The sequence below is a fragment of the Cervus canadensis genome, chromosome 21 (genome assembly GCF_019320065.1).
Source record: "Cervus canadensis isolate Bull #8, Minnesota chromosome 21, ASM1932006v1, whole genome shotgun sequence".
NCBI classification, from domain to species: Eukaryota; Metazoa; Chordata; class Mammalia; order Artiodactyla; family Cervidae; genus Cervus; species Cervus canadensis.
The window spans coordinates 15,594,077-15,613,164 of record NC_057406.1 but is presented as its reverse complement, the minus strand read 5'-3'; the positions used below and the strand labels follow the sequence as shown (position 1 = coordinate 15,613,164).

Here is a 19,088-nt window from a genome sequence, read left to right as displayed (position 1 = left end):
TTCCCCGCCCCCATGACCTCTGCCCCTCCCGCCGAGCCGTCTGATTGGCTGTCCCGTGTCCCCCTGGCGTCTCATTGGCTCTTCTCCCTCGCCCAACATCCCTGCTCCTGCACGGGTTTCTGTCTCCCAGCAGAAGGCGCAGCCATGAATCCGTTATTCGGCCCCAACCTCTTCCTCCTCCAGCAGGAGCAGCAGGGCCTGACCGGGCCGCTCGGGGACCCCTTGGGAGGCGACCACTTGGCCGCCGGCGGGGACGTGCCCCCGGCGCCGCTCGCCCCGGCTGGCCCGGCTCCCTACTCACCGCCGGGGCCGGGCCCGGCTCCCCCCGCCGCCATGGCGCTCCGCAATGACCTGGGCTCCAACATCAACGTGCTCAAGACCCTCAACCTCCGCTTCCGCTGCTTCCTGGCCAAGGTGCACGAGCTGGAGCGCCGCAACCGACTGCTGGAGAAGCAGCTGCAGCAGGCGCTGGAGGAGGGTAAGCAGGGCCGGCGGGGCCTGCCTCGCCGCGACCAGGCCGTGCAGACCGGCTTCGTCAGCCCCGTCCGACCCCTGGGGCTGCCCCTAGGCTCCCGGCCGGCCGCCGTTTGCACCCCGTCGGCGCGGGTCCTGGGGTCGCCCGCGCGCTCGCCGGCCGGCCCCCTCACGCCGTCCGCGGCCTGCCAGCCGGCGCCCTCCACCTCCGCCTCCACCGCCTACTCCTCGTCGGCCCGCTTCATGCCCGGCACCATCTGGTCCTTCTCTCACGCCCGCCGGCTCGGGCCGGGACTGGAGCCCACTCTGGTGCAAGGGCCTGGCCTGTCGTGGGTGCACCCCGACGGGGTGGGCGTCCAGATCGACACCATCACGCCCGAGATCCGCGCGCTCTACAACGTGCTGGCCAAAGTGAAGCGCGAGCGGGATGAGTACAAGCGGAGGTAGGGACCGGGAAGGTGGGGACGGGGCTCAGCTCAGGCCGCACTCAGCCGGGGTTACCTGTCCAGGAGCACAGAGCCTCTGGGGCCCGAGAATAAGGGAGGAGTAAGTATGAGTAAAGTTCCTGCTGTTTAAGGAGGAGCTAGGAAGTCCGCAGATGAGACTGGAATCCACAGAGAATGCAGAAGTCAGGCTCGTGACAAGGAGGAGGAGTCTAGGAGCAGAATCCTGCCGGGAACCCTTGTTTTTCATCTAGGCAGCAGCGTTTGCACCGCTGTGTTAACTGTGGGGTTTTATGATGTGTAAAAGGGACATTGTTCTGAGAAGTCGCATCTGGGCTACCACTTATATCCCCCTGCCAGCCTCAGCCCTCAGAGTGACTTTGTGATATAAGCTCCAAATACTGATCAGAAGTTAGGGGCAAAGGATGAACCTTTAATTTGGGAATCTAAGTGCCATGACAAGTGGTGGTGGGGTGGGGGGTGGTTTGCGGGTTGGGCTGAACCTTGGAGGAGGTGATCCTGACACTGCCCAGGGTTTCCAAAACAGTGTCCATAGTAGCAGCCCGTGCCTGCTCTAGTTCCACTGCCGTTGAGAGGCTCTGGGGCCCTCAAGGCATTTCTGAGAGTTGATCAAAAAAGGGGGTGTGGGGAAGAGGGAATTCCCTAGGGAAAGGTGAAAGGCCTGTTGTCGACCCAGGGCGAGTGAAAGCTGAGGGGATCTGAAAGTGCAGGAGGAGGTGTGACGAGGGTAGCAAGGACCTGAGTAGGAGGAAGCTGGAAACACGGACACACCCATGATGGACTGCCTCACAGCACAGCTGGGGCAAGCCCTGTTGCCCCGAGAATGAAGCACTGGCTCCCGGCAGGAAACCCTGCAGGGTAACCCAAGGGGCCCGAGGAGGGGATGCGATGCAGGAGTGCTGGCTGCATCCGGGGGACCCCCTGATAACCAGCCTGTGAGGACAGAAGCTTGAGTACAGCCAGCACTTTGTAGACCCTGTGCCCAAGGTGCCATGACTGAAGACCAAGGAGATGAGGGCTCAGGGGGAGGCTCTGCCTTCAGGTTTAACCTCTTAATGAGCTACTCTGACCCCTTGTGGACAGCTCTGGGAATTACCCTTCCAGCCTGGTAAAGCGGAGATTTATGTCTCGTGGGGACTGGCTGAATGTTCTGGGGAATGACTACTGGGTCTGGCGGCGACCTTCAGGGATCTGTAACCCGCCAGAGTCTAGCAGACCACAGACCAGCGGACTTTCTGAGGTTGAGTTCTGCCCTCAGAAAGCTGGCTGGATTCTTTAGTGGCAGTCTGTGATTTAAGTGTCCTTGGGACGCTCAGCTATCCCCAAACCATCGTTTAGATCCACCCAGACCATTCTGCCCCTGCCCCACCCCCTGCCCCTACAGCAGTTAATTGACACAGTCAGCAGTGGAACACGGACAGTTCTGGAATACATCCATAACCACAGGAACAACTGCTGTTGTTGGGGCGTTTTGTTTTTTTTCACTGACAGCGTATCCGTCCTTGGTTCAGCTGTCCAGGGCAGCAAAGAGTTATCCCTCCGGGACTGATGAGCTCATGGCTCTGCAGCACTCTGCTGTGCAGAGGGCCCCACGGCCAGGCTTGGCTGGTACGTGACACCAGCAGTCACTCCTTCTTCCACCCCAGATCCCCTTGCCCTCGTTCTGTCTCTCTACAGCAGCTCTGACTCCAGTCTGTAGCCTGGAAAACATGGGCATAGTCTGAGCACTAAACTGAAAAAGAGCTGAGGCCTCCTAAGTTCTATGTTCAGCTTTCCTGCCAAGAGTGACCTTGGGTGGGTCTCTTTTTCCCCATCTCAGTTTTTCCAACATCGCCCTTGGCCAACTACAGTGCTTCCTCATTTCACTCAAGGATGCTGTGTATTAGGAAGAAAGGTGTTCACTCAATGTAGAATACGTGGAAATTGCTCAAATTCTACCCATGCTTAGAGAACCTTATAAGTGAGCCCGGTTTTGTTTTGTTTTATTTATTTATTTTTTCACTGGGTTTTGTCATACATTGATATGAATCAGTCATAGATTTACACGTATTCCCCATCCCGATCCTCCCTCCCACCTCCCTCTCCACCCGATTCCTCTGGGTCTTCCCAGTGCACCAGGCCCGAGCACTTGTCTCAGGCATCCCACCTGGGCTGGTGATCTGTTTCACCATAGATAATATACATGCTGTTCTTTCGAAACATCCCACCCTTGCCTTCTCCCACAGAGTTCAAAAGTCTGTTCTGTACTTCTGTGTCTCTTTTTCTGTTTTGCATATAGGGTTGTCGTTACCATCTTTCTAAATTCCATATATATGTGTTAGTATGCTGTAATGTTCTTTATCTTTCTGGCTTACTTCACTCTGTATAATGGGGTGAGGCCGGTTTTGAATAGAGGTCAAAATAAACCCACTCATGGGAAAGTCTGGCTGGAGTATGAATAGAATTCTAGTGAGGTTCCAGATGGTTTATTTTCAGATTTTTTTTTTTAAACCCTGTAAGATTTTATTAATCTTCATCCTTACCTAACTTCCTTGAGTTTCTCCCTGAAACAGTTGAGTTCACAGTCCTGCCCTTCCTGGTGCATATCCTCCAGGGTTACTGTCCCCTGGTCAGTCTTGCTTGCTTCCTCCAGGGACACAAGGACCCCAGGGTCCTCAGGGTACCACATCCCATGCCCTCACGTTGTAGATGGAGAAACCAAGGCCCAGAAAAGCTGCAGGTCTTATCTAAGAAAATACATAACCTGATGCTGCTGGGGCCCTTAGCTGGCCCTAGCTGTCTGAATGGGAATGCCAGAGCGCAGGGGGAGGAGGACTGGGGGGCCGCCGGGGAAGGCTGGGCCTGGAGCCAGGAAGGCGGGAGCGGGCCTGCTCTGAGCTGGCGGGTGGAGGCCAGGCTGCCTGCCTCCTCCCCACCCAGCCACCCGGGAGGGGCAGCCGCGGTGATGTCGAGGAGTTATTATTAGGAATACTGCAGTGCGGATGTGAGTGAGGAACAGGAGAGCAAGGAGAGATGGGCCTGGAGGAGGAGCCCGGGGTAAAGAGATGGAGGCAGGGAGGAGAGGACCAGACCCCAGGCCTGAGTGTGTGTCCTCGGTATGTGTTAGGCCACTTCCTAACCACCTTTCTGGGCGTTGAAGCTTCTCTCCCAGTGCACTTCCTCTCCTTTTTCAGTCTGGAAGAAGTCCTTCCAGGATGGGGAAGAAGTGCTGGGCTGTTATGTCAGTGGGGTCCGAGGAGTCTGCTGGTGCAGCCAACATCAACCCTAAGCAGGGGTGTTGCCCCGCCACTGCCCTTCTGCCTCCATGATGCGGAGGGGAATGTGCTGGCTTGCTCCCAGCTCTGGGCAAGGGCCCTGCCTCGGCCAGGAGTGTTTTTTAGCCTACTCCTGGTCTTAGGCTCTGCCTTCTGCAGCTCTGGAGGTGGTTCTCATCCACCACTCTAACGGGGGACTTTTCTATGCTCCAGTTTCCCTCTTCCCCTGGGTGTGGGCGCCTAGTGATCCCAGCTTGTGCCCGGGCACCTCTGTGCAGCCCACCGAGGGCCTCCGGGTGGGCAGTCTCCAGAGCTCGTGGGGGTGGACTTCGAGCGCCTCCCACCAGGCTCTTGGCCAACGCCATTGACGCCCTGTGTGTCCCGCAGCTGCTTTTACAGGGTTAATGGTCCCACGGGAGGCAGGGCAGCTCTGTTCTGGTGCAGGCAGGAGAGCGGGAGCCCGGATCTGTGGACCGAAGGTGGGAGACTGGGCTGGGTGGTGCGGGCAGGAGGAGGGGTCGAGGCCGGCGGGATAGCCGGTCGGGCCGGGGGCTTGAGCGGGACGGGCCCTGCGAGGGCACAGCGCAGCCACAGTTGGGTGTGAGGCCAAAGGTTCCGGGAAGGCAGCTGGGCGCTGGGCGCTGGCCAGGAGCCTGGAGCCACATGTCCCTCCTGTGGGGGAAGCCGACCCAGGGCCTGGCCTGAGCCAGATAGGTGGGAGGTGGGGGGCGGAGGGGAGAGGGCCCCGCACCCAGGTGCTCCCCCTTCACTGTCTGCAGGTGGGAAGAGGAGTACGCGGTGCGGCTGCAGCTGCAGGAGCGCGTGAGCGAGCTCCAGGAGGTGAGGGCCGCCCCGCCCGCCCTCCCCACCGTCCCTGGCCCGCTGCTCGCTGCCTGCCTGCCGCTCACCTCGGTTGGTTTCTCCTGACCGTAGGAAGCCCAGGAGGCTGACGCCTGCCAGGAGGAGCTGGCCATGAAGGTGGAACAGCTGAAGGCCGAGCTGGTGGTCTTCAAGGGGCTCATGAGCAACGTGAGTATGGCCGGGTCATCCCTTGCCTCTCGTGCCACCCCCGCACCAGCCTGGACTCAGCCCCAAGGCTGCCTGAGGCCCAGGAGCAGGCCTTTCTAGTTTCGCCCGTTCACCACCCGGCGTCCCACTTTATGCTTCTATTTCCCCTCCTTGCCTGCCCCCTAACTCAAGAGAAGAGGAAGGAAAATCCCGTTGGCCTCCAGGGGGACTCGGGCTTCTTTGCTCGCAGTGTGGCCCTGGTGACATCCTGACCTGCTCTGCCTTGTCGCTGGGTCTGTGGGACGGGATAGGATTGAAAGCAAGTGCTTTGCAGGATGGTTCCAAGGTCACAGTGTTTGTAGAGTCAGGACAGCAGCGGCCGAGTGTCAGCTAACATTGTCCTTATGATTCTTTCTCCAACGCTCAGAGCTCTGGCTGTGTGCTTAGTCGCTCAGTTGTGTCTGACTCTTAATGACCCCATGGACTGTCGCCCGCCAGGCTCCTCTGTCCATGGGAATTCTCCAGGCCAGAATACTGGAGTGGGTTGCCATTTCCTTCTCCAGGGGATCTTCCCAACCCAGGGATCAAACCCAGGTCTCCCGCATTGCAGGCGGATTCTTTACCGTTTGAGCCACCAAGGACTAGTTTCTCTCTCTCTCTGGGAGTCTGAGTTCCAGGAGGAGCCCCCTGCATATGCACCAGGCACTGGCCCACATCCTCCGGGGTGCCGTCTGGCCAAGGAGCCAGTCGTCCTGGGCAGACCGCTGTGAGGTACCCAGGTCAAGGGGTGCCTTCTGCCAGCAGGAGCCGTGTGACTGGGATGATGAGGGGACACTGCTCATGATGAGGTCGGCCCCCTTCACCGCTCCCTGCGCTCCCCACACAGAACCTCACTGAGCTGGACACGAAGATCCAGGAGAAGGCCATGAAGGTGGACATGGACATCTGCCGCCGCATCGACATCACTGCCAAGCTCTGCGACTTGGCTCAGCAGCGTAACTGCGAGGACATGATCAAGATGTTCCAGGTGAGGGTTGCGGGCGCCTCACCCAGGCCCGCGGTGGTCCCGCCTCGCTGGCGCCCGAGCCCCACAGGGGAGGCTGGAGCCGGGCCCTGGGGTCGAGGCTGGGGGGCGAGGGACAGCCTCTGGAGGGTCCGGAGCTGTCTCTAACGCCTTCTCCCCCTCCCCTCTCTCCTGTCTGCCTCCTCTCCTCTCCGCTTTTCATCTTTTCTTGCTTCCTCCACAGAAGAAGCTGGTTAGTTTTGCTCTCACACAAGCTTCTCAGCTCCCCGGGCCTCCTGACCCTCCGGGCTCTCAGTGCAGCGCCCCCTCCATCCTCCTGCTCTCCCCACTTCTCTCTCCCCCTCCTCTCCCCTGCCCCCTCCCTCCCCTTCCTCTCCCTGTTCTCTGCTCCCCCCTCCCTCTCCCCCCCTTCTCTCATTCTCTGGCTCCATCTCTCCCCCTCCTCTCCCCCGCCCCCTCCCTCCCCTTCCTCTCCCCCTTCTCCCCTCCCCCTCCCTCCCATCCCCTCTTCCCCTCCTCCCCTCCCCCTCCCTCCCCCCCTCCCTCCCCCTCATCTCCTTCCCCCTCCCTCTCTCCCCCCCTCTTATTCTCTGGCTCCATCTCTCTCCCTCCTCCCTCCCTCTCTCCCTTCCCCTCCCCTCCCCTCCCCCTCCCCTCCTCCTCCTCCCCTCTCCCCTCCCTCTCTCCCCCCTTCTCTCATTCTCTGGCTCCATGTCTCCCCCTCCCCACCCCCCACCTTCTTTCACTCTGGCTCCATCTCTCTCCCTCCCTTTCCCCTCTGGCTTCCAGATCTGGATGTGACTCAGGTTCTGCTTTATCAACTTCATGCCCCCTTCCTCCTTGCGGCCTGAAACTTCCCTCTCAGTTCAGTCATCTCACTAGAAGACTTTTTTTAGAAAAGAACTCCTGGGGGCCATTACGCACGTCTCACTCTGGGCCCGGCCAGCCATTCCCCGATCTTACTGCTCGGTTTTCTCTGCCTTCTGTCTCCTCCTCGTCTGCAGCCCCGGCCCCACCCGCGTCTGTCTGCCTGTCTCGGTGATGCTGGTGTTTCTGTTCCGTCTCGTAACTGTGTCTTCTCTCTGTCCGCCCGCCCTTCCCGCTGGTCCCCGCTTCCCTCGCTCCCGGCCGGCGCCCCCCGCCCTTCTCCTCACGCACCCGGCCTCGTCTCTGTAGTCTCTGCACTTGTCTCCCATTAAGGTCCCGTCCATGGGGGGGCGGAAGCGGGAGCGCAAGGCCGCGGAGGAGGACACCTCCCTGGCGGAGAGTGACGGGCCGCGCCGCCCCGACGGGGACGAGGAGGAGAGCACGGCCCTCAGCATCAACGAGGAGATGCAGCGCATGCTGAACCAGCTGTGAGTCCGCCCGGCCGCCCTGCGCCTGCCTGAGGCCGGAGCCCCCGCAGCCCCCGCCCCGCCGGCCACCCTGACGCCCGGGCTCCCTGTCTCTAGGAGGGAGTATGATTTTGAGGACGACTGTGACAGCCTGACTTGGGAGGAGACGGAGGAGACCCTGCTGCTCTGGGAGGATTTCTCGGGCTATGCCTTGGCCGCCGCAGAGGCCCCGGGAGAGGTAACCAACCTCCCGGCCTTGGGCCCCGGCTCCTCCTCCCCAGGCGCCAGGCCCATCTTCCCACCCGCCGGCCCCCTCCAGCTCTGTCTTCCCTCTGTGGCCGCCATCCGTCACCTGCTTCCCCCTCGTCCTCAGTCCTTGTCCCCAGTCCTTGTCATCAGTCTCTCCAGCTTCCTTTAACCTCATTCTCTCTCTCTCTCTTCTTCCCTGGCCTTGCCCTGTGGCTCGTCCTGTCCCATCCATCCCTCCCCTCTGCTTCCCCCACCTTCCCTTTCCACTCCAGCAGCCGGAAGACAGTTTGGAGAAGGTGATTAAAGATACCGAGTCCCTCTTCAAAACCCGGGAGAAAGAATATCAGGAAACCATTGACCAGATTGAGGTAAGGCCATGAGCTGAAGCCAGGGTTTCCCGGTTCCCCCGAGGGGTTGTGAATGGTACTGCAGGACACCAGGGCTTCCCATCTGCTCCTGGCAGGAGAAGGGCGATCTCCCCACTGGGGCCCCTCTGGTGGGTCCGGAAGAACCCAGGCTGGGGAGGGGAGCGAGGCAGACAGATGTAGGTTCCAATCTCAGCTCTGTGACTTACTGCCACTCTGACTTTTAACAGGCCTCTTCTCTCTGAGCCTGCTTTTTTTTCTTTTTTTAACATCTATTTCTTCACCCATGTCAGGCCTTAGTTGCAGCACGTGGGATCTTTCATTGCGACCCATGGACCCTCCAGTTGCGGTGTGTGGGCTTAGCTGCTCTGCAGCACCTGGGACCTGAGTTCCCTGACCAGGGATCAAACCCGAGTCCCCTGCATTGCAAGGCAGATTCTTCAACACCGGAGCAGCAGGGAAGTCCGGAGCCTGCTTCTTTGTTTGTAAAGTGGGGGTCTTAACAGTACCTCCCTCAGGGTAGATTGAAGGTCAGGTGAACTACAGCGCAGGTAGAGTGTGGAGCATCTGTCTGGCAGTCAGCTCTGTCGCAGCCGCTGTGATCACGGCTGGACTTGACCTTTGCTGCAGCCTCGGCTCAGCCTTTGAGGAGTCTCCATGCTCATTCCCTCTCCTGGAGGAACTTTCCCGAGCTGGCGAGTGGAGCCGGTGCTTTAATGTAAACTCTAGGCCCTGGAGGGGCCGACAGGAAGGATTTGTGACACCTGGGATGAGGGTGCTTCAGCCAAGGCGCCACGTATTTCCTGTGACCCCCACAGCCTCAGCCTGAGGGGGTCCTTCCCATGCACTCTGACCTGGAGACGAGGCTTTGGCTTCTAGAACTTTCTGCCTCTCTCCAGGCCCACTGCCCTCCCTCACTGCGACAGTGGCCGCTGAGGAATTATCTTCCTCCTGTATCCTCATTCTCCCAGCACACAGCAGCTGCCCTGCTCCTTTAAGCAAAACCTCCCACTGTTTACTCCCAGGCAGACTGACACTCAGTTTTAAAGGCACAGCAGGGGGGACCTCTCTGGTGGTCATGTGGTTAAGACTCCATGCTTCCTCTGCAGGGGGCATAGGTTCGATCCGTGGTCAGGGAACTAAGATCCCACGTGCTGCACAGCCAAGAAAAAGGAAAAAAAAGAAAAGGTACAGCTGGATATGTACCTCCAGCCAAAGAGCTGGGAGGGGGCCTCCACTCCTCGACACACATCGACACGCATCCTGCTCTCCCCCTCCTCAATGCACCTAGGAGGTCCTGAGGGGTCGGGAGGCTGTTGCTGGCATTTTTTTATGGTGTTGCTCCTGGCCGTCCACCCGGGGCTCCAGAGGTCCTTTATCTCAGTGACCTTGGGTCTGCAGGGGCCCTGGGATGGAGGCAGGGACCACTTCCATGACTGGATGGTGAGAGAGACCCAGGCCCAGGTCTCCGCTCTCGATCTGCTCCCAGCCTCACCCCTCCGCCCTGCCCCACCGCACGTGTGCGGGCTTTTCAGTGTGGCCTTTGGGGTCGTCTCCTTCCCACAGCCCTGCTATAAATGTAGAGGCCGGGGGCCGTCCTAGCCTCGTGTTCTGCTGGGACGTGTTGGGTTCATTTTTTCCCGCTGCCCCACCGAGTGCTGGGCTCCCGAGCGCAGCCCCCAGCTCTCCCCTCTAACACCAGCTCTCCCGAGGGGCCGGGGTTGGGGTGAAGGAGGCAGCCAGTCTGGACAAGCACTGGCGGCACCCTACTTGCTTCCTGGACTGCTGCCGGGGGTGCCACCTGGGACCCCAGCTTTGGAACCAGGGCCGTGGTCCAAGTTGTGCTCACTGGGGCTTCTGACCCACCCAGGCCACCATCTCGCCCCATGTCACTGTCCTGACCATCTGTTTGTCTGGCCCTGTGACTGTTTCCTTTTCTGTCTGAGTTCCCATCCTTGCGGCCCAGTTCAGATCATTCACGGGTGGCTTCTTGCCCTTTCTCCTTGCTCTCGGGTAGTCAAGCACATCACCCTGGGCAGTTTTATTCTGCCCCCACCCTCTTCTGGCCCCTGTTCTTTGTCCCCAGAACAAAGGGAGGCAGCAAGAGTGTCTGTGTCCCAGATTTTTCACAGCCTCCATGCCTGCCTCTCAGCTCCACCACAGAGCCTGCGGGCAGAGTCAGGCTCTGGGAAGGAGACTGTGTTTCCTTGACTCTGAGCCCGGTCTTCACGTAACAGTCCTTGACTCGGGCCGCAGCTCGTAGCCAGTCAGACATTCAGCGAGGCAGGCAGGCCTTTCAGTCGTCTCTGAAAAGGGTTTACATGTGAGCGAAGTAATGAGAGGAGATCAGTGGTGAGAGCGGAGCCCCTTTCCACGGGGCCCAACCGGCCCGTGTGCCGGCAGTCTTGTAGACGCTTCTCGAAGTTGAGTAACGGCTCAACTTGAGGGTACACGCAGGGATGGGTAGGCCCCAGCTTGGAGCGGGGCCTGTCTGGGGGGGACAGTGCTGTATGGGCCAGAAGAGGCCCCGTGGGGAACCCCAGGAGGAGGCCGAGCGCCTCAGGAACATCCCGCCTCTCTAGAGCCTCTGCCCCCTCCTCACTGCTCTTGCCACGAGTCTCCAGAGAACTCGGGCCGCCTGCACCAGACTCCTTAGCAAAAGCCTTTTGTGGGTGAGCTTCCCCGGGGAACATGGAAGGAACGTTGGCATATCGAGTGCCTTCCGCCTCGAGCTGGTTTAGTTTTGAATCTGAGCCCTTCACCTCCTTCACGGCGTGGCGGGTTGGCCTCCTGGGAGCGCGGGCAGGGCAGCTGCTGACCTGACGGCCCGCTCCCCGCAGCTGGAGCTGGCCACGGCCAAGAACGACATGAACCGCCACCTGCACGAATACATGGAGATGTGCAGCATGAAGCGGGGCCTGGACGTGCAGATGGAGACCTGCCGCCGGCTCATCACCCAGTCCGGGGACCGGTGAGGGCCCCCCGGGCGCAGGGGGCGGGGCAGTGCCTGGCGCCCCTCGAGAATGGGCCCTGAGACCCACCCTCAGCAGATGGGGGACACGGGAGCCCATTGTGGCTGCCTGGTTGAAACCTCCCCACGCACTGCCTCTGGCGGTTCCCCTGCTTAGAAGGGCAGCTGAAGACCCGACAGTCACAAAACTGCTCCGTAGACCGGAAACTGGGGCTGCAGAGCCTCTTGGGGGCCCCAGGTTGAAGTGGTGTCCCCCCCTTCCATGCTCCCTCACCCTGTGGTCCTCCTCTGCCTGAGACATTACTCTCCTGCCCGCCCGGGCATCATCAGGCTGGGATGGGCAGGGGTGCCAGCCCTGTCGGGACTCCTGCCTGCCCTGCCCCGAGGTTACAACCGGTGTTTTTTTCTAGAAAGTCTCCTGCTTTCACTGCGGTCCCGCTTAGCGACCCGCCGCCACCGCCGCCAAGCGAGGCTGAGGACTCCGATCGTGATATCTCCTCCGAAGGCGCCATGAGATAGGGACCTCCTCGTGCTCAGCCCGCCCACCGGGACCCGCCGCAGCAGAGGGCCGGGGGCTCACAGAAGGGAAGCCCGTGTCCTGTGGCACCAGCCTGGCCCCGGGGACTGGGCGCTGCTCCCTGGCTTCCTCCCTCGGTCCTCGGCCCCTCCAGGGCTCCGGGGCATCTGGAGTGAGGCTTGGTTGCCTTTCTCGGGCCACTCCCCGCAGAGCCGGCCCTCCTGCCTCCACGCGGCTGTCTGCTGCTTTCCCACCTCTAATGCTGCCAGAGCGCTCGTGGCCCCTCACCCTCTCCACCGAGGAAGCAGTGTGATTGTCCTTCCTTCCTTCCCTGTGGCCTGGGGCCAGCTGGCCGTCTTGATTCCATACTGGTGCTAACTGGCCCAGGCACAGGTATGAAGGGGAGGAGGCCAGACCTTCCGTGGCTTGTGCAGCAAAGGAGGAGGTCCTCCGTATCACAGGCAAGACTGAGTGGGACTGGGCAGGGTGCGCCTTTCCCCCTGTTGTCCAAGTGCTCACGGCTGGCTGCCCATCAACAGCAGTGATGTGGCTCTTCCCCTTCCCTTGTGGGAAGTGCCACACCTTATAAGGACCTTAGTGCATCTGGGCAAGGCAGCTTTTGGGCTGACTGGGTGCAGTGTTGTGGAGAGAAAGAGACAGAAGCTCCTGTTTGTCTCCGTCACCACCTGGTGGCAGAAAAGTTGAAACTGCGTGTGTGGGAGCGGGTGGACGTGCATGGATGTGTGCGTGCACACGTGTGCTCAGGGTCTCGGTTTCTTCAAGCGTCAGCTGCAGGTGTCCTCCGTGTCTCACACATGGAAACCCAAAAGGCTGAATAAGAAGACGTCCCAGACTCAGAAAAGCTTGGAGAACTGGGGCGACGACAAGGTGTCCCTCTGCATCACTGCCTGAGGCAGACTGGGCAGAGCTGTTTGAGTGGAATCTAATACTAATGAAATTGGCGAGTATTTATTGAACCTGTCTTTGTCACTGTTTCCAGCACTTTTTGGTGGTGGCTACACAGTCCTCTCTGCAGTGTGTGCTAGTTCCCATCATTTCCCAACATGCAGGTGCAAGGCAGATGCAGAGATTGGAACTCCAAAGTAATGGTGCCTCAGCCCAGGTTATCAGCACCAAGTCTGTGCTGCTTCCCAGTAAGACCACATGCGTCCACAGAAAGAGCCAGAAGTAAAGCCATCCCAGCCCTCCCCCTCTGCACACCCTGGGAGCTGGGCACCTGCAGGTGGTCACCAGGGCACAGACACTGAGGCAGAGCTGGGACCTGGTTCTCCCAGGCTGGCCATGCTCCACACTGTTGCAGAGGTCAGCTAACTGGCTGGAAGCCAGGTGGACTCTGCCCAACCCGACTTCCTGTGCCAGTATCACCCCCGGGGGGGCGGGACTGCAGACAGAATGGCTTCTGGATACACACTGCCAGGCCATTCCTGGGTTCAGAGCACCCAAAGGCCTCAGGGAGGAACCCAGGACATGAGGCGTGTCCGCTAGACCAGGGCGGGGTTTTTGGCAACTTGGGTGCTCCACTAGTTCAACTTGACCCCAGCCCAGCCTCCCTCTCAGCAAGACAAGAAACAGCAGGCTGGGTCTAGGGTACTTTTATTGATGGTACACGACAAGGCAGGGCTCCCTAAGCCCCTCCCCTTCCTAAGGGCCTTGGGGATGGAAACTGTGGAGGTCGGGAGATTCCGTGTGGTGGAGGATCGAGGTGGGGCAAGGACTCCCCAGCAGCTGAGGAACTCTCTCTTCCTCTCGTGCTCCTGCTGGGGCTGGGGCTTCCGGGACCTTACTCCTTGGAGGCCATGTGGACCATGAGGTCCACCACCCTGTTGCTGTAGCCGAATTCATTGTCGTACCTGCAAGGAGAGAGTGAAGAGCTGTTTACCGAGCCAGCCACCAGGGGGCACCAGACTCAGATCACATGCTGAAGCAGCATCCTGCCCCCACCCCTACATACCAGGAAATGAGCTTGACAAAGTGGTCATTGAGGGCAATACCAGCTCCAGCATCGAAGGTAGAAGAGTGAGTGTCGCTGTTGAAGTCGCAGGAGACAACCTGGGGGAGGAGAGGGCCACATGTGGAACCCCGCCTGGCTCACGGGGGCTATGCAGACACACCAGTCCCCTGACCTGATCCTGATCATACCTGGTCCTCAGTGTAGCCTAGAATGCCCTTCAGAGGGCCCTCTGACGCCTGCTTCACCACCTTCTTGATCTCATCATACTTGGCCTGACAAGGTAAAATATGGATGGTCACAGGAGTTCCAATCTTGCAACTCCCGCCCACTGGCCCTGCAGGCCACTGAAGCTGCTCCAACCCGAACGTACAGGTTTCTCCAGGCGGCAGGTCAGATCCACAACGGACACGTTGGGGGTAGGCACACGGAAGGCCATGCCAGTGAGCTTCCTGTGGACACAAGGAAGCAGGGTCAGTCTGCACTGCTCCTCCCGGCTCCCCGGGTCCACATGGCAGAAAACAGCCAAGGGTCTCACCCGTTGAGCTCAGGGATGACCTTGCCCACAGCCTTGGCAGCGCCAGTAGAAGCAGGGATGATGTTCTGGGCAGCCCCTCGTCCATCACGCCACAGCTTCCCGGAGGGGCCATCCACGGTCTTCTGGGTGGCAGTGATGGCATGGACGGTGGTCTGCGGAACAAGGAGGGGAGTGAAGGCCGCGCCTGGTGCTCGCCAGGCCACCCCTGCCCCACCTCCTCCCCTGGGGAAGAACTAAGGGACACAGATCTGCTCTGTGGGAGGCAGAAGGGTCCTGTCCTTCCTGAGAACTGGGCATGTTCAAGTTCCCCACCACTCCTACCATGAGTCCCTCCACGATGCCGAAGTGATCATGAATGACCTTGGCCAGGGGGGCCAAGCAGTTGGTGGTGCAGGAGGCATTGCTGGAAAAGAAGCAGGCAAGTCAGGGGCACATCCACTGGGCACCAGGAGGCACCATCGGCCCGCTTCCCCACCTCTTCTCTGCTGCGCTCACCTGACAATCTTGAGGGTGTTGTTATACTTCTCGTGGTTCACGCCCATCACAAACATGGGGGCATCAGCAGAAGGCGCAGAGATGATGACCCTCTTGGCGCCACCCTTCAAGTGAGCCTGCAGCCAAGAAGCAAGTAATCGCACCCGGGCTCTCGCTTTCCTAAGTCTGCTCCCCCCCATCCTCCTGTTATACCCTCCTCTCCAGCCCCTTGCTGCTTACCCCAGCCTTCTCCATGGTAGTGAAGACCCCAGTGGACTCCACCACGTACTCAGCACCAGCATCACCCCACTTGATGTTGGCGGGATCTCGCCTGTGAGAGAAGACAGGACAAAGCTCAGGGACAGGGCACCACAGACCCCAGGTGAGCACCCCATCCCAGTGCCTCCTCCAAGGCCAAGTTCTTCCTATTCCGTCTCCCACACTTACTCCTGGAAGATGGTGATGGCCTTTCCATTGATGACGAGCTTCCCGTTCTCCGCCTTGACTGTGCCGTGGAACTTGCCGTGGGTGGAATCATACTGGAACATGTAGACCTGGGGGGGCACGAAGGAGCAGGGCATCAAGGGGCCGCACCCCAGCCAGGCTCTGACCCCACCCGCTGAGGGGCAGCACTCACCATGTAGTGAAGGTCAATGAAGGGGTCATTGATGGCGACGATGTCCACTTTGCCAGAATTAAAAGCAGCCCTGGTGACCAGGCGCCCGATGCGGCCGAATCTGAGGAGGACAAGAGACGAGAAGGGGTGAGGGGGAGGGGACTCCTCCTTGGCACAGAAGCAGCCCCTGGCCCACTCACCCTCTTTCAGAGAAGAGGACACGCTGCTACCCCCACAAAGTCTCGCGAGAACTCACTTTATTTTTCTTGAGCAAGCCTGCCAGCCCACAGAGTGAAGGCTCACAGGTAATCAGGCACAAAGGCTTGCCCACCCCGGTAGTCAGCAGCAGTCTGTTGAGTTGATGGGGTGGTGCGCAGCTGCTGCCACCTACAGGCCGGGCACGTGGCAGGCACGTGGCATTCATTACACCTACTCTGCAAATGCTGGCTCCTGTCTGGCCCAGCTTTGGGCTACACCCTCTGAACTGCAAACACTAGTCCACTCAGCATCACCAGGCTCAAAGGGCAAGAGCAGACGTCAGCATGAACTGGATGGGGAAACCTACCCTCTCCCCCACAAAAGGGGAGAGAGAGAAGACTGGTTTCTCAACCCCTCATCCTGGGGTTCTGACTTGCTCAGCACCTGTCCTTCCAAGCTCTTTTCCAAAAATCAGGACTGGGAGCCAACAGATATTAGGGAGTAGGGGAAAAAGGTTGGGGGGCAGAGAGCAAGAGCCCAGGCCCCCAGCTGCAGAAAGGTCAGGCAGCTATATTTAACCCCAGCTTAGGTGGAGCGGGGATCTGGTTTCTGGAAGATGGGATGGGGAGAAGGGCAGGATTCCCGGGGCTCACAGACACTTAATCCTCCTGGTGACCTTTACAGCCTGGCCTCTAGGGTGGGGTCAGCTCCAGGCAAAGATGGGGGAAAGGAGCTTCGAGGAGAGCCGGCCTGACCACAGGGGCTGCTGCTCTGGGAGCCATTTTGTGGTGGAAAATTTCTAAGTACCCATGACTCAGCTCCCCCAAGCATGGCACCCAGCCAGGGCCACCACACCTCTCCGGAAAAGGAAAGGAGAAACACCCCCAAACTACAAGATCACTCCCACGAGCCCACGTTTTGAATCCATAAGAGAACCATCTAGGAAAAGCATCCTCTCATCCCTGGGGGTGGAGGGGGGTCCGCGGAATTTGGCTGGCGGTTTAAGTGATGGTCTGCGCTTACTAGGGTCAGAGTTGAGGTCTAGTTGCACGAACAGGAAAGCCTGGCCTCACCTGGCCTACGGGCTAAACATGACTCCATCCCACGAGGCACGGGTAGGAGCGTTAGTCATGGGCAAGAAAGGCGAAAAGACGGCAGGGCTAAGGAAGGTTTCCTAACGGGCAGTTCATTCATTTCCTTCCTAGCAAGTTGCAACATGGCGGCTCGGTTACCGCAGATGACCCCTCCCAGCTGGTTCTGCGCGCAGCTGTGCCTCCTGCACCCCCGGGGCCGCGCCTGCTGGGGGCACGGGCTGGGGCGGGGGGGTGTCGGGTTCCTCCCCGGCACGTGACCCCGCAGGGCGCGAAAGGAAAGAAAAGAGCCTCAGCTGCGGGATTAGGGGATGCGGCCCAGGCAAGAATTGGAATCTCCTGTCTATCTGCCGCAAGGTGGTGGAACGTTCCGCAGGGGCGGAGTTACAGGAGGCGCAAGAGCTGGAGATGGGGGGCACACGAGGCCTTCGAGGGTCTCCTCCAGGTCTGAGCGCTGACCTTGAGTTCTCCTTGCGGGGGCGGTGGGTACGACCACCCCATCCAGGATCCCCCTGCGCTTGCAGAGTCCCACTAGCGCGAGACCTACCGACGCAATGCGGTGAGGACCGCAAGACTGCCTTGCCCCACCCCACTCCACCTCTGCCCGTAACTCACCCGTTCACTCCGACCTTCACCATCTTGTCTCAGAGATGCGGCTGTGGGCAGAGGAAGGTGAGCATTAGAGCGCAGGGCCAAGAGGATGGAATCCCGCGCTGACCACCTCCCCCCACCAGCCCCTCCCCTCCCCCCAGGCCTCCATCCCCGACCTGCGCTTCCGCACGTCCTTCCCAGCCCCTGCAATGAGTGGGGCCCGGCTGGGCGCGATCTGTCCACCCTAGCCCCCGCAGTCGCACACCCGGCGCGCTAACGCCCCCTCGTCCCTTTTGGGTGGGCCTATCCCCCGGCCCTTTGTGGCTCCTCTCGACCTGGCTTTTACCTGGCACAGCACGAAAGTTACGGCAATCTGTCGAACGGGCAGGAGCAGAGAGCGCAGGAGGAGGCTGCAGCCCGAATTTATAAGGGAGGTGGGGGCGGGGAGGGGGCGTGGCGACGAGGGCCCGCCTCGCCCAGTCCCAGCCCCCGGGATGCGGAGGCCTGAGCTACGTGCGCCCGTAAACTCGCGAGTAGTCGGCCCCCCGCTTTTTTTTTTTTTGGGTCCGCCAGGTTCTTGAAATGTGCACGCACCGCGCGTGTGGGCTGAGGACGGCGTGGGGGAGGGGACTCAGACAGGCCCGAAGGAGGAGGGGGACCGATGATGGTGACTGGTGGGGAGGGGGGAGCACTGCGGGAGACTAGTAAACTCGGGACCGGAGGCCCTGGTGAGAAATGAGGACACCCGGGAGCCAGGGACGTTAAAGCTGCCGCAAGGATATAACGGGAGGACCTGGGGAGTCGGCTGGATGGGGAATTGGAGCCGGAGGCAGGAACAGCTCGCGGCTGCAGGCTCCCCCCTTCCCGCCCCCGCTTCCCCTGCTTTCAAAGGCTGAGAAGCCGGAAGGCTGAGGAACTTCTCGAGGCTCTTCGGTAGTGACACACGCCGCGCAAAGGAAAAGCACGGGAGGGGCTTCCAGCCCGCTGCTTCCCCGCTCCCCCACTTTCCCCACCCCCATAACTTGGCCTCGGGCCTCTCTGGGCCGGGGGGCCGATTTGGGCACTGGGCTGTGGGGGCCTGGAGCGGAAGGAGGTTCCGGAGGACGCCTGAGGCGGGGAGGTTTCAGCACTGAAGGTCACAGTGTCCTGCAGTGCGGGCCGCAGGAGACCTGAGAAACCGGGCCGTGTGGGCTCCAGCTGCTCTCCCCCAGGCTCGGGCGGGGGCCCCAGGGGCGGGACAGCATCTCTGTTGGGGGCTGGGCGGGTAGAGGCCAGAGGCCTCCCACAAAGGCGCTCCCGAGGGCTGTGCGGCCTGGGCTGGGAGACAATGCCCCTTTCACCCCGTCCAGCTCGGTCCAGCCCCCGGGCTGAGAGCTGGACGTGAGGGCGGAAGTCCCTCCCCATCCCGGGACGTGCAGGCCAGCCCTGGAGTCAGGGCCTCCCCTTCCCGTGCCTGCGTCCAGGAGATGTTGGGGGCAGGGTAAGGAGTCCAGAACAGGGGGAAAAAAATCAGGCGTCTTGGGCACTTGGTGGGACCAGGCCCCCGACTCCTCTCCACAGGTGATGTGGAGGAAGGAATCCATTCCTCTTCAAGCCCAGTCAGTCAGAAGCCGGGGACTGTGCTGGGGCTGTGAACTGAGGATGTTGGAAGGGCTGGATCTGAGGACTCAAGGGTTGAGGGTTTGTAGGGGAGGGGGGTGGAATGGACATTGCCCATCAGCAGGTGCTGGGGGACAGAATTGGGGCCTTTGCTGGCCCAGCGTAACATGAGACCAGCCCCCTTCTCCAGCTGAAAAGCCTGTGGCTAAGTTTAGCCCGGCTGGTGATAACCTTTGCTTAAAAGGCAGAGAGCACGCGGTCCTGCACCCCGACTGCAGCGGTCCCTTCCCTTTCTGGGACTGTCCTCCAGTGTTTGCTGTGGCGGGCAGCCATCTGCATGGTCCACGCCCCG

The 19,088-nt window shown here is 60.4% G+C and overlaps 2 protein-coding genes across 9 annotated transcripts; one reads left to right on the top strand and one right to left on the bottom strand.

Moving 5' to 3' along the window:
- The first annotated feature begins 106 nt into the window (after nucleotides 1-106).
- On the top strand, nucleotides 107-12,637 carry IFFO1 (intermediate filament family orphan 1). Of its 8 annotated transcripts, none has more exons than XM_043440332.1 (10): nucleotides 107-917; nucleotides 4,972-5,032; nucleotides 5,126-5,221; nucleotides 6,087-6,227; nucleotides 6,448-6,456; nucleotides 7,425-7,579; nucleotides 7,676-7,796; nucleotides 8,080-8,175; nucleotides 11,013-11,143; nucleotides 11,554-12,637. In XM_043440332.1, the coding sequence occupies exons 1-10, from the start codon at nucleotides 145-147 to the stop codon at nucleotides 11,660-11,662; spliced, it is 1,692 nt and encodes a 563-aa protein (XP_043296267.1). In that variant the 5' UTR covers nucleotides 107-144; the 3' UTR covers nucleotides 11,663-12,637. The 8 variants fall into 8 exon arrangements, with proteins under 8 accessions (XP_043296267.1, XP_043296270.1, XP_043296269.1 ...); XM_043440335.1 differs by having other exon boundaries at nucleotides 127-917; nucleotides 6,451-6,456; nucleotides 8,083-8,175; XM_043440334.1 differs by having other exon boundaries at nucleotides 127-917; nucleotides 6,451-6,456.
- Nucleotides 12,638-13,257: 620 nt separating this feature from the next.
- GAPDH (glyceraldehyde-3-phosphate dehydrogenase) lies at nucleotides 13,258-17,602 on the bottom strand. The gene is made up of 12 exons (XM_043440341.1): nucleotides 17,484-17,602; nucleotides 17,162-17,202; nucleotides 15,279-15,378; nucleotides 15,089-15,195; nucleotides 14,882-14,972; nucleotides 14,663-14,778; nucleotides 14,489-14,570; nucleotides 14,168-14,319; nucleotides 14,003-14,081; nucleotides 13,821-13,904; nucleotides 13,633-13,730; nucleotides 13,258-13,531 (listed from the first exon to the last, which is right to left on the bottom strand). The coding sequence occupies exons 2-12, from the start codon at nucleotides 17,182-17,184 to the stop codon at nucleotides 13,462-13,464; spliced, it is 1,002 nt and encodes a 333-aa protein (XP_043296276.1). The 5' UTR covers nucleotides 17,185-17,202; nucleotides 17,484-17,602; the 3' UTR covers nucleotides 13,258-13,461.
- Between the last annotated feature and the right edge of the window lie 1,486 nt (nucleotides 17,603-19,088).

What these genes read in the sequence shown, in the direction of transcription:
- IFFO1 (XM_043440340.1), top strand. Translation starts at nt 145, where the DNA reads ATGAATCCGTTATTCGGCCCCAACCTCTTCCTCCTCCAGCAGGAGCAG. An exon ending in GCGTGAGCGAGCTCCAGGAG is followed by an intron (nt 5,033 to 5,125) that starts GTGAGGGCCGCC and finishes TCCTGACCGTAG; the next exon opens with GAAGCCCAGGAGGCTGACGC. An exon ending in ATCACCCAGTCCGGGGACCG is followed by an intron (nt 11,144 to 11,553) that starts GTGAGGGCCCCC and finishes GTTTTTTTCTAG; the next exon opens with AAAGTCTCCTGCTTTCACTG.
- GAPDH (XM_043440341.1), bottom strand. Translation starts at nt 17,184, where the DNA reads ATGGTGAAGGTCGGAGTGAACGG. An exon ending in TCATTGACCTTCACTACATG is followed by an intron (nt 15,196 to 15,278) that starts GTGAGTGCTGCC and finishes GTGCCCCCCCAG; the next exon opens with GTCTACATGTTCCAGTATGA. An exon ending in TTTGTCAAGCTCATTTCCTG is followed by an intron (nt 13,532 to 13,632) that starts GTATGTAGGGGT and finishes CTCTCCTTGCAG; the next exon opens with GTACGACAATGAATTCGGCT.